General features: G+C 35.1%; 2 protein-coding genes and 4 non-coding genes across 6 annotated transcripts; 5 read left to right on the top strand and 1 right to left on the bottom strand.

The window, feature by feature from the left end:
- Nucleotides 1-3394: 3394 nt before the first annotated feature.
- Nucleotides 3395-3693, top strand: srpr-3. Its single transcript, NR_069178.1, has one exon. It is a non-coding gene; the product is annotated as an Unclassified non-coding RNA srpr-3 (non-coding RNA).
- F44A2.13 lies at nt 3395-3694 on the top strand. Its single transcript, NR_102049.1, has one exon. It is a non-coding gene; the product is annotated as an Unclassified non-coding RNA F44A2.13 (non-coding RNA).
- A 1167-nt stretch (nt 3695-4861) lies between these two features.
- Nucleotides 4862-6475, top strand: ZK682.7 (uncharacterized protein). Its single transcript, NM_073002.5, has 6 exons — nt 4862-4993; nt 5496-5710; nt 5756-5938; nt 5986-6089; nt 6136-6228; nt 6272-6475. Exons 1-6 carry the CDS (start codon nt 4909-4911, stop codon nt 6342-6344), a joined length of 753 nt encoding a protein of 250 aa, NP_505403.2. The 5' UTR covers nt 4862-4908; the 3' UTR covers nt 6345-6475.
- Nucleotides 6476-9002: 2527 nt separating this feature from the next.
- Nucleotides 9003-9339, top strand: ZK682.8. The gene has a single exon (NR_069177.1). It is a non-coding gene; the product is annotated as an Unclassified non-coding RNA ZK682.8 (non-coding RNA).
- A 127-nt stretch (nt 9340-9466) lies between these two features.
- lron-2 (Leucine-rich repeat-containing protein 15-like) lies at nt 9467-12903 on the top strand. Its single transcript, NM_073001.7, has 10 exons — nt 9467-9651; nt 9742-10128; nt 10353-10694; nt 10742-10863; nt 10908-11033; nt 11282-11370; nt 11519-11663; nt 12068-12150; nt 12199-12330; nt 12405-12903. Exons 1-10 carry the CDS (start codon nt 9472-9474, stop codon nt 12524-12526), a joined length of 1728 nt encoding a protein of 575 aa, NP_505402.1. The 5' UTR covers nt 9467-9471; the 3' UTR covers nt 12527-12903.
- On the bottom strand, nt 11076-11208 carry ZK682.12. The gene has a single exon (NR_069176.1). It is a non-coding gene; the product is annotated as an Unclassified non-coding RNA ZK682.12 (non-coding RNA).
- Nucleotides 12904-13005: the final 102 nt, after the last annotated feature.

Below are 13005 nucleotides of genomic sequence, written 5' to 3'. Positions count from 1 at the left end.
GGGGACAAGGAATGAACAGTAGTGATGATGGTTAATGTTCGACGATCGGACAGTTTTCTGTTGAATGAATCACGTTGAAGGCATGTGTGATGGGAATGGAAGATCAATATGCAGTAAATTGTGAAACTGAATTTCTGAGTCTATGCAAAATTGGAAGGATGAGATTATCACATATTGTTATCATGCTATCAATCATGTATTGATTTCAAGACAAATAAAGGTAGAACGGAAATAATTGCCCAAAAATTAGTATAATATCTAAATGGATTTTAGATTATAATATGGAGATTAAAATTGAAAAAAAAAACTATTTAGTCTTTAAAACGAAAACATCTAACAAGCAATGTTATATTTGTCATGTTATATTTGTTAATGATGATTTTGGAATAATTAAAAAAAAGGGCAAAATTGAAAAAGTAGTATTCTTACTCTAATTTTTGTATAAAGAGTCTGAAAACAAACAAATTGCTATAGCTTTCTCTTTATTTTTTCGCCAATGATAAGTATTTACGATTTTCTACGAAGGCCGATTTTTTCAAATTTTTTAAAGTGTTAGTGTTAAAAAGGTCTACTGTGTGTAACAAAGGCTTGGAGTAAATTATAGAAATAATGCCCCAAACGATAAAAATAACAGTTATCTGTTAAGAAACCCTATTATAATTAGTAGACCAATACAGCGTGGGAGCAAAACTGCTCAGAAAAGCACAGCAAAACATCATCATTGTTTGCGAACGAACGGATAAGAGCAGGGGGGCGGTGAATTGGAAAAGAGAAAATAAAGATGGAACAGAACATGATAATATATATTTTTAACACACATGATTTTTGTCTGTGTTTCTCTCTTCTGATTCTCTTCTATATTTCTATTTATCTCTGGAATACTGCCAGGTGTGTGAGCAGGGTAGCACCATCCATCAGATACAACAGAAGTGTCATAAGAAGGTTCAGGATGAAACATGGAGGACCTTGAAAATTTAAAAAATTGAAAAGTTTGAAAAAGCAGGAACATGAAAACTATATTTTGAAGGGTCCCGGCTGGTCTTTGAATGTGATGTGAAGCTCGTTTCCAATTATTAAGAGAAGGACGATTCTTAAGATACGCAGACATACATTCTCGGTGTAAAACACGTTGAAATATGTGCTCTTAGCTGTGTTTGTGTGTGTGTGTGTGGCAAAGATGATGATGATTTGATGATAGAAATTAGAAAATTCTCAGCGGAACACCATCGGAGCTATTTCTGTGTCTCTATCACTTCAACATACTCTCTAAAAGTTCGATGGTCAACAATTTATGATTGTGGTTTTCGAGAAGAGAGCGGAGGTAGAATTACACACACATTTCAGAGGATTACACACAGTTCGCCTAGTTTGAGAAAAAGATTATGAGATCCTCGTTCTCAACTCTTTTTGTTAACTTTTCCTTGTTTGTTTTTAGGGAGAAGTGATTTTCTGTTCATGCGAGCTTGATTGTTTTCTTAATGTGTAGTACATACATTGTGTACCAATGACCAAAAGCTCAGCTGAAAAAATTTTTTCGCAATTTTGAAGTTTTTTTTGGAAATTATATTGTTAATTTAATTTTTTAGAACATAGTTCGAAAATTACCAAAGTTTTATGTTTAGTCTTTAATTAGAGTTCATACAAACATTAATCCAGATCTCGCCACGCAAAAAAACATTAGGGACCGAGACACCATTCTGAAATTGTATTCAAAGAAAACTTTTCTCTGAACCTATCTGTATCAAATTACTTTTTTAGAATATTTATGCATGGAGTCTCAATGATCGTCCCGTTGGAAATAGACATTTATGTATACATGAATTCAGAGAGTTAACCTGGATGATCAATCTAAAGTTTAAATTTAAAATTCTAATCATCCAACTTTTTTACTTTATTTTTCAGTTGGGTTTGCATATGTTGGAAGTGATATCAAATCTGAATCCGAAAATATATTTGTCGCCGAATCGTCGAAATTCTCTTTTTCCTATGATAGTTACTTGATATTTGATGTCTACATACGTTCGGTTTCTCCAAAGCTCAAGGTGTAAAGATTCGTTTTGGAGAAGCTAACAGAAAGTGAATTTGAAGGAAGGATCTAGAAAGGTAAAATTTTAAAATAATATGAAAAATCCTTTCTCTGGTTTCACAAATTTTTCGTGACTGAAAACGTTAAGAAGCATCAATTTCTGGCAATTGATAATATCAGACTGGAAGCTTCCATGGAAGGCAAACACGGATCCAGTTTGTGTTAGATAATAATTGCGATTATGACTCATACATTTGTTCGGGTATTAATTCAAAATATTTCATAATTAATGAAAAGTTTTATTCATATTATCCAGGTCTCGACACGACAGGTGTTTTTGAAATGCAGTGCGGCTTTGAAGGGTACTGTAGCTCTCAAATATTTGTCGTTTGAAATGTCGCCATTTTTCAGTCACTTTTATAAGTTAAACAATTATTTTCAAGAATTTTTTAAGTTTCTCAATTAATAAATATTTTTTTATTGGAAATCGTTTTTGAAAATCAATTCCGCAGCGACAAGTAAATACTTGGGAGCTACAGTACTCTTTGAAGGTGAAACCACGGTTAACCTTTTTGCATTTTCCGTATTTTTCAAACAAAAATCTTAAAATTTTGGTTTTCGTGATTTAAAATAAATCAGAAACAATAAATACGTTGTTGAATAAGGAATGTGATTTATTCTTTTAAAAACCTCCAAGTAATCCAAAAAAAAAAATTGCACCCTATTTACTTTTGTCAGTCTATTCCCTTCGGAGCAATATTATTCCTAATAAATTTTTTTGCATGAAACAAATTCGACAAATAGTCATAGACTGAACTTTTTCATTTTTCATGTTCTCCCATCCATATTATAATAGGTGCCAAACGTTGTCCTGAAACTAATTTGCGCGATTTTGAAATTTTTTTTTGGAAATTATAAATTTAATTCAACTTTCTAGAACATACTTAATCAGTCTAATTAGACAATTAACAGTTTCATTTAGTCTTCAATTAGAATAAATACAAACATTAATGCATGTCTTGCCACGAAAAACATTTGAAAACACCACAAACGGTACGGAACGATATGTTAGGTGCCAAGACACTATTCTGAAATTGTATTTTAAAAATTCTCTCTGAATGTATCAGTATTAAATTACTTTTTAAAAATATTTATATCATTTGAAATTATTATTTATTATTCAAAACTACATGTATTTGGCTATTATTTGCGAATCGTAATTTGGAAAATAAATGTGCAAACGCGCTCTAAAGATAATTAACTAGCAAGAGAGCCTTATGGGAAAAGGAGCCTGGGTTGAAAGAGAACATATAGCATTTGTCCGTTGCATTTGGTTTGCATATGCACGCTAGTCTTCTCCGTTTTGCCACCGGGCGTCGTGGCGGGCGTCTGTAAGCCAGCTTCTTGGCGGTAGATAAGTGTGGATGGAGTGAAGGGAGGAGCCCTTTGGGTGTTGCTGGCAACGGCGACCGAGCGTCCGTGCCAAGCGCTGCGTCGCTAGGGGTCATCTGGCGGAAGGCGGGCGGTCCCGGGCGCATAAGGAGCGGTATACGGCTCAGGGCCGAAAGGCAGCAGGCAAAAGCCTCCGCGCGGTGCAGTGGCCGGATAGCGCTTGCGAGTTGTCGCTCACCCACTGCCTCTCTGATACCTTTAGACCACTTATCAATTTTGTAAAAATTTAGGTCGTTTTTATTGTTTTGTTACAGAAAAATTATTATTGAAGGCTGTAGATGAAAATTTTATGCAGGTTTATGTATGAAATGAGTAAGTTTTATTTGGAAGAGAATGAAAAATTTACAGAGGAGCGTCAGTTGTTAAAATTGTTAAAATAATTTCAAAATGGCCAAATGGGTCAGGAAATTTTCCAATTTTTTAATGAAATTCGGTAACAAAGAGTTGTAATTACTCACATCGTTAACAATTTTTGTTAACAATTTTGTTTCAAATGTTTATATTTTTCCAAATGTTGGCTATTCTTTGCAAGTTTGGTAATTGTTTTGTATCTACGTGTACGTAACCCTCGACGTGGATATGAAGATCGTGTAACGTGAACTCACTATCTATGTATACTAACTTTCTATTTATTCCTTACAATTGTTAGTTATGTAATAATAAACTACTCTTCTTCGCCTCCTGGTTCTGCTTCGAATACATAACAGTAATTTTGGCAAATTTCCAAAACGTTGACAAAATTTTCAAAAATCTAAAATTTTTGGAGTGTTTTATCTGTTATTCACTGATTTCAGTTCATTTATCTCCTCGATTTTTAAACAGATGCGCTTTTAGCTTGGAACTTACTTTTGAAAGTAAAAATCATTTGTACACCAGAAAAATACATCTAAATATGTATTGTACGTAAAAATTGAATAGCTATTTATGAGTTTTAGTTCTAATATAAAAAAGTATCATCTAAATTATACCTGAGAATCCCTTAAAATGATGAAAAGGATTCCATATAAGACAAATTTAATAAAGCTGCCTACTTTTCCCAACATCTTAATCCCATTCCGTCTAACAACACTTGATACGAAAACGCGATTTATTAGCTAAACCTCCGCATTGGTTGCCATGGATACTCTCCGGAGACCGGGTCTCTACACTCTCCGTCTGTTATGTTTCAACTAATTTGAAGAGCTCTCTCCTGGGAAAACTAAATCGTTTTCTGTTCTTCCCATAACAAAGTAATTTCTCACACGAATTTTTTATTTTTAATTTCCGGAGAAAGACACCACTCTTCCTTTGTTGGCAAAGTCACTTCTATACATGTTCTCTCAAAAGCTTTTATATAACGTTTAGTTATTCTTATGTTCAATAAAATTTTAACTAAATATTTCCAGATGCGAGCATCAAAAAACCAATGGGCAATTTCACCAGAAACCATTATGTCTCATCATTTTCGATTAGCAAAAGGAATTCCACATGTTGTTGATGCGACACCCCCACATTCAATGTATAATAGTCCAATTAGTAAGTTGAATTTCAATAAGGAGACAATAAAAATATCTTAAACATTTCACAAGTATGTGGATCCAAAACTTATAACATCAGAGTTATAACATTCAACTAAATGATTTACTTTACTATCAAAGTCTCACTATCAGAGTCTGGTTTCAAAGTCTGGAAATTTACTATGAGTATCTTACATACCGCTTTAAGTATAACTCTTTGAGATCCAGCCTTGTCTGTGTGAGATTTTTTTAAAAAGTCAGTTATGAAACTTTGAAAAATTCAAGAAACAACTTGACATAAATTTTTTCGTGATTAAAATTAGAATTAAACTCGCTTGACTGCAATGTTATACACGATGCTAAGTCCAGAAACATCTGATTTTTTTAAAAATAAAAACGAAAAATTATTTCAAAAAGTATTATACTTATTAGTGTAAATCTAAAATTATCTGAAATAAGATTGTGAAGTTTCAGCTTCTTGAAGTACTTTTAAATATTTTATCAAATGTTTAATGTTTCAGGCATACATTACTTACCAAAACGAGCTTCATCTGCTGATCCATTCAAACGAAAAGCACTTAGCAAGTCACAACGTGAATTAACTGACTTTGTGAATGGACGAAATGGAGATCCACATGGACTACGACTGCCGTTACCAATTAGATCAAGTCTGACAGATCTCGTGAAGCCGAAGTTACTTGAGAATCGAAACTATCAGCCACCCAGGAGAAAAACGGTAATTATTGAAATTGAGAAATATAATTTTGATTACGCATTGCAGCCATCAAAAGACCATCACTCAAAAGCTGAAGAAAATTCAAAAAAAGCAAAAAAGTTGGAAAGAATCAATAAATTCAAGGATGCAGTTCTAACTGATTTAATTGAAAATGACACATATTCTGACCAAATGATAATGAATTCCATCAGACGACATATGGAAAAACTAGCCGGAGTTATCTCATGGGTATTTTCAATATTTTGGTTTTTGAAATAATTTATATTTATTTACAGGATGATTTAGAAAAAGCAGCTGATGAACTGATTAAGAAAATCGGTTTGAATACAAATGTACAAAATAGTAGAAGAAGTTCAAGAAGTCGAGATAAAAATCAGAGGTGCAGTTTAAACACATTATAAATTTAAATCTAAAAGTATTTTCAGGTTCAATAAACCACCACTACCATACAAAGTTGAAAGAATCGGAAGTGCACAGAGTTTGGAATCTTTATCCTCACCGTCATCCAGTTCTGCTAAGTAAGACAGACTATTAAAACTTTCAAACAAAAATTGATTTCAGAACATCATCGTCTTCGTCTTCGTCATCTTTTTCAACTTCTTCTCAAGAAACAAACTCATCAGAAAGTTCATAATCATTTTTTTTCTTTTTTTATGCCAGTTTTTAGATCTGTGATCTCAAATTTAGAACGAACAACCATGCCAGATGTCTTTCTATTATGTTAGTTTTTTCAAAGCTCAAAATAAATATTTCAAATTTTTTAAAAGTTGGTCGTGATATAACGAGATAATTTTTTGCTAGTTCATACTTAACCTCGAAAAAACGTTTCTCACAAAAAATCAAGTAATCCCGTACGTTAACCGCCTTGTTCTCTTTGTTTTATTTCTAATCTTGCAATGCTCACCGACGAAACCAAGCGCATGCATTCCGCTATTTTCCGCTCAAGAGTTTGTTTCTTCTTCGCCTACCAAAAGAAAAGAGGAATTGCGTGATCAGAGTGAAGAGCAATGCGAGAGTGTATGCTCCTTGCATGCTCATGCTCATTCAAGAAAGTACTCTAAATGCGAACGATATGACTATATGCAACCAGCAGCAGCGGGGAGCATCACCAACTTTCCGCCGTGCCCCCGTAACTTTCTAGGCGCGTGAAATGGGGTGAAGCGGAAAGGTTGCGCAATATCTTTGCCTCCAAGCAACTAATGATATTTCTCAATCAAATGACACACACACGCGGAGCCGGTTTCAACCGCAGGCGGTGCCTCCGACCTTACCGATTGCCACTGAGGCGGTACACAAATGCAATCTGGCATACGGAAGAATACTAACCTGTAATTCTACATTGTCTTATCTTGTTAGCTTGAGGTGGCGGCGTCTCAAATTGCATCTTTTTTCTCATCTTTACAGTTTCGCACATTTTCTTTACTCATTCAGGAATAACTTTCACCTGAAGGTTAGCATATAATTTCATTTCATTACTTCTGAATTCTTTCTAGGTTTCATGTGGTCGCTTGAACTCACATCAAGCCAACGAAGATATTCAATGAAGAACAATTTTGCTTCGAAAACCCTAAAACAATCAGTTGGGAATCAATCTATGTATAAGAATTCTGAAGCTAAACTGACGCGTTCTGTTTTTGGTTCGAAAAGTAATATATAAGAACATACCTATCATGAATTTTAATTCAGGTTTCCTGAATTTCTTGAATGTACTAATTGAACGTACACTTATATTTTTAAACGCTCGTTTTGACTTTGAGATTACTAGCTTTTCCAAATAAAAACTGAACGGATATGCTATGTTTGGGTGGATCTTTCAAGAAACCAAGATACAATACCGAAGAAACAAACTTTTGAGGTAAAAAAGAACAGCAGTTGTTCCATAACCTGTTCAGGGTTTAAAAATAAATCATTCACCCATTTCTTCCGAAAGCGTACTTGTTTTTCTTGGATCAGTTCTGTTGCGGGTAGTTCGATGTAATCTACCTCACTTTTGAAAACTGCACCCATTCAATGTGCTTCTTTTGTCTAAATTTAGTGACGAACAATTGTGTTGAATTCCAACCGTTCACCACACCCTTTTTCGAATCAAAATCCCAGCTGAGTCAACAGGAATGATGTGCTCTTTCTCTCTCTTTCTCGTCTTCTCCAAACCTGTGACACTTGTTTTGTTCCGACCGTAGTCTCACACGAACACTGTCTCATCTCAAACCGTTTCGTTACTTTTGATTATCACTTCCTTTTACGCTTCTCCCAAATAGGAAAATGGATATTGACTAGTTATCCCAAAAGCCGCGTGTGTTTGTTCTCGTGAACTGCTCGTTCGCACTATTGCATTAATATCAGTTGTCACAGTTTTTGTTTACCTTGTCACATAGATGGTCAGTCGAGAGCCGCTCGGAGGAAAAGTGAAAAGGAAACAATACCAGAGTTCAATGATGCGAGAAGTTGAATATGAGACACTCGACCAGATCGCTTTTCCTTTTTCGGTTTTCAACCTTCTACAGCTTTTCTTCTGGACTTGACTGAAAGTTCTTCGTTTTTTTTAAATGAAAACCTCTTATGACACTTTGCTTTAAAATATACAGTTTTTCATTCATCTTGCATTCAGTACAAATTTTCGATAAATCATTAAAACTGTGACACTAACAGAGACCGCATGATTAATAGAACATGTAATACTTTCGAAATTTCGAAAAGCGACTATTCAGTGCAATGCTATTGAAGGCTGCAATACTGAAAGTTAAAATACAGTATTAGTTGCTTCATTAGATTCCATTTTTCAATTCATATTTCGCTTTTCTATTCGTGTTGCCTTCCTTTCATTTTCCATAAAATTTTAAAAAAAGTTTCCCTAAATATTTTTGAAAAGTGGTAATACAACTAATTATTGAACATTGAGTAAATCAAATTTGTTATGTAGATGCAACTGTTATGATTTCAGAAACGTACTATCTAAATTTAAAGATTAAAAACCCTGAAATCAGAAGTTTTCTGCCAGTTTCATATATTTTTGAATGGAAAATAATTGCAATAGTTGCTGAATGAGTTGCTCTTTTTCCATGTGCATTCACTCATACAATGCCATATCAAACAACGTGGAGAATACCCAAAAGAAACCGGAATATTTCCCAATTGGCTATGAGAACTTTTTGTCTTGTGAGTCATTACGTGTTTCTGGGTCAAGAGCTCGAACATGTTTCCGGTTTTCTTCAGATTTCCTGAGTATTTCATCAGGTCGAAAAGTTGATAATCGGATTGTCGCACCACTTGAGCACTTATGATGCTTTACATTTCGAAACACCGACGACCTGGAAGTAGATGCCATTGTTCATCACAGGCCGCCTACCACCCGCGCGGCTCGTCTTAACACGTACTTTCCGCATTGATTATCACTGATTTTGCGTGTTCATTTTTCGTTTTCCGGTTGGCGTCCCCAAGCGTCTCGCGCGTCTTGACTGCTAATCCTTCCGTACACAACTTTCTGTCCGCATCTCTTCTCGTAGCCGCCTTCTTCTTGTGCGCGATTCGACAAAATAGCAGGCAACAGTGCGGAGAGTAGACTCTCATAACACATACCGCGCCTCTAGGAGCCCTCTCCAGAAAGAGGAGAGTTGAAGGCCGGTCTGCCAGGCTCTCCCACCTCCTACCTTTCCCATCTACCAAATTGATTCAAACCTTTTACCTTTTAAAACCTTTTTCATAAACTCATCTCTCGTCACTGTCGATATCTATATATTTTTAGTGTACCATTTTCAGTTCCTATGGGTCTACGAGCCATAATATTGGCCACACTCGTGGTCACAGTATACGGACAATGCCCAGCTCTATCAGGAGCATGTAGGTGTGCTCCATCAGTATATGAACCAGTGGCCATTATTTGTCAGAATGCAGGAAGTTTGCAAAATGCCATCCAAGCAATTCAGGCAGCCAGGGACATACCGGTAAGTTTGAAACTGAAAATATTCGTTTCCTTGCGTTTCTCTTGCTAGTGCTTTTCTTTAATATTAATCTTTTGATGTTAAATATTTCAGATTGATTCTCTCACTATTCTTGATACTGCAATCCCGACAATACCTGCGAATGCCTTCCAAAGTTTCACAATCCTTCGTCTTGTTCTCAACAGAAACACTCTTCAAAACATTGACGATCAGGCGTTCAATGGTCCACTTCTTGACTCATTGATTGAGCTTGACCTGAATGACAACAATCTTGGACAGATTCCACAGACAGGTATTCCTCGTCTCCGAAATCTTCGCAAATTGTACCTCAATCGCAACCGTATCAATCAACTCTCTTCTACCGCTTTTAACGCATTTGAGTCGAGAGATTTGTTACTGAAATTGGAATTGGCTGGAAATAGACTCACAGATGCTACTCTCGGAGATGCCACTGTTTTCAGACCTTTGACTCTTCTTCAGGTATGAATAGTTAATGTTCTAAATATATTTTTAGTATGTTTTCTGTAAGAATTTATTTTTCCAAAAAAACTTTTAGAATATGTACTTATGGTTAAGTTTATGATACTCACGAAATTAATTTTTCAAATGAAAGGTTAACAGAAAAATAAATTGCAATCTACATGTTAAGAAAATAGTCAGTTTTTAAAAGTATAAATGTTCATTTCTAAATCTGCAATTTTTAGGAACTATCGCTCGAGACCAACTCCTTAACCTCGATTCCATCGTCAGCTCTTGTCAACCAACGCAACACGCTTACCAACTTGAATCTCGGACTCAACTCAATCAATGAGGTTCCAGTCGGAGCTCTTGATTTCCCTGTTCTCTCGTCTCTTTCACTAGAATTTAATGGAATCACTGTCATTCCACCGCAGGCTTTCCAAGGAGTTCCGAATCTTCAGTTCTTGTACATGACAGGAAACAAATTCCCATCCTGGGCTCCAGAAATGTTCCGATACATCACTCAGTTAAAGACTCTTGGTATCGGAGAAACTCCAATCTCGGTCATTCCTAACAATGCATTCATGGTTAGCTGATTTTTAATTATTGAATCCATAGACAATTTTTACTTTAGCACATTCCAAACCTGATTCGTCTTGAAATGTCTGAAGCTGCAGTTGACACAATTGAGAGAGGAGCATTCCAAAGAACTCCACAGATTCAAGCTATTGTACTCAACAAGAACAGACTATCCCAGTAAGTTTAGTTAAGAAGACATATCTTAATTTATATATTTTAAGAGTTCGAGCAGACTTTTTCGAAGGCCTCAACGACCTCTATTCGATCGATTTGCAAGGAAACCGAATTGACAATGTTCAACCACTTGGATTCGCAAACTTGCCAGCAATCTCTCATTTGGATATCAGGTTAGTTATTCTTTTAATAGAACATTAAATAATAATTAGCCGTAACTTTTTCTGCCATTCACGCCGCTTCCTTCTATTATTGTTTGTTTATATCGGCACATCCTTTTGCCTCCTTTTCCACATAAATCTTCGAATTAAACGCAAATGCGGCAACATTGTGGAAACACCTTTATGTATACTGTGCGGTAGAATGAGTCATTAGGATGAGAGCATGAGATGAATCAGAAAAAATATCAAGTGGTTTACAGTTACAACCTTCTGCAAACGATGCCGTCCAATGTGTTCCAAAACTCTTTCCTCCCACAACCAAACGATAGAAGAGTCATCTATGCTTGTGGTAAGTGGTGATAAAGAAGAACAATTGAAATCATACATGGAGGATGGGGCACGGTCTGTATGTTAATGCCTTTATGGTATTTCACAACAAAATTGACAACTACAATAAAGTTCTAATTAACATTAAAATTACATGTAATCCTCTTCAGGTAACCCATGGTACTGTAACAGCGAATTGGAATGGTTCCGAACCTTGCTCCGCGATAACCTGGATATTGATGTCGAAAAGCCAGGATGTACCGCTGTATGCACATCATCACCAAATGGATGTCCAGTTGAAGGAACACCACTCAGGTCTGTAATTGGGAAGATTTCAAAAGGAAAATATGGCATTGCAAATATAACAAACTAGGGAAAAATAGAACAAAAATGTTTTTTCTTTCAGTAAATAAATTACCTATATCATTATTTAACGTTTAAAATTTCAAAAATACTTCATTGAAAGATGGAAACTTTAATTTAGTAGAATGTGGTGAAACTTGAAGAGCCATCTCTACATTTTACAGTTTGTTTCTATACAACTCTTTCCATGAGCTAGTTTTTTTGAGCAAACAACTGTCAAACGGTGGTAAACATTAATTTTTAATTATTTTTACAACCCAAACTACTATTATAAGTGAAGTTTTTCTTCAAACTCTCATATAACTAATCTTCTTTTTTTTAAAGTGTTCCTCTTCTAAAAGTAAGTTCTATTGTAGATCCGTCGATTTCTGTCAAAACAACGAAGAAGCACAACCTCTTGTGGGAAGAGCACTCTCAATGGTTGGATGGATTATTCTAGGTAAATCAAAGCGTTTCTTTTTAATTTGAAAAAAATTAAATTATTCAGCGGTTATTATGACAATCTTGCTCATTTCAATCTGTCTTTTGGCAATGGTTCGTTATGGAATGAGTCATCAGAGAAAGAAGCAGAAGGACGCCGAAGTTGCTGCTGAAGAGTACCATCATCAGACTACTGCCAGTAAGTTTAAAAAAATCAAATAACATTATTAATAATTTTCGAGAACTTCATGATTCTAAATTTGAAAATTGCAGCATCTATCTACAACGCACCAATCTCTGTAGTGGACAGGCCTTATTCCACAGTTCCACCAGTGAACTTGGATCTTCCAGCAGCTTACACTCTCGACGACAGGCCGAACAATTATTTGTATTAAACAAAATGCTTGCAGCTTATTCATTATTCTCTCTGCCCTTTCTTGTCTCCGTCGGTTGTCCACGGGCCTCCACAGACACTTTGCTCCGCTGTCCCTTTTTTTAAAAAACTGTGCTCCACCATTGTCTGTATATTTTCAAAAAAATTCTGTTGTTTGTACATGTGAATTCTCGAAGAGTTATTGAGTGCTCTATTTCCCAAATCATCCCGCTGATTTTTATAACATTATATCAATTCATTATTCCATATTTTATTTTATATTATGTATTCTATAAAAGTGCCTTCTTCTGATACTGTTGCTTTGAACTGAAATCTTCAACAAAAAACTTTCTGAGTTTTTATTGAATAGGCTAATAAATCTTTCTAATTTCTTGAAAATCGATCATTGAACAATTTTTAATGTATACAGGTTTAAAATTGATTTAAATTTTAAAAAATCCAGTTTTTGAGTGAACATAGGAAAAAATCAAGGCTTGAGAA

The sequence above is a fragment of the Caenorhabditis elegans genome, chromosome V (assembly GCF_000002985.6).
Source record: "Caenorhabditis elegans chromosome V".
In the NCBI taxonomy this organism is placed as follows: domain Eukaryota; kingdom Metazoa; phylum Nematoda; class Chromadorea; order Rhabditida; family Rhabditidae; genus Caenorhabditis; species Caenorhabditis elegans.
The sequence above is the reverse complement of the archived record's forward strand: the minus strand, read 5'-3'. Positions and strand labels throughout refer to the sequence as shown.

Excerpts from the sequence above, each read along its gene's own strand:
- ZK682.7 (NM_073002.5), top strand. The coding sequence starts at position 4,909 with ATGTCTCATCATTTTCGATTAGCAAAAGGAATTCCACATGTTGTTGAT. Across the intron at positions 5,939-5,985 it reads TAGCCGGAGTTATCTCATGG|GATGATTTAGAAAAAGCAGC; the intron begins GTATTTTCAATA and ends ATTTATTTACAG. Across the intron at positions 6,229-6,271 it reads CCGTCATCCAGTTCTGCTAA|AACATCATCGTCTTCGTCTT; the intron begins GTAAGACAGACT and ends AATTGATTTCAG.
- lron-2 (NM_073001.7), top strand. The coding sequence starts at position 9,472 with ATGGGTCTACGAGCCATAATATTGGCCACACTCGTGGTCACAGTATAC. Across the intron at positions 11,034-11,281 it reads ATCTCTCATTTGGATATCAG|TTACAACCTTCTGCAAACGA; the intron begins GTTAGTTATTCT and ends AGTGGTTTACAG. Across the intron at positions 11,664-12,067 it reads GTTGAAGGAACACCACTCAG|ATCCGTCGATTTCTGTCAAA; the intron begins GTCTGTAATTGG and ends GTTCTATTGTAG.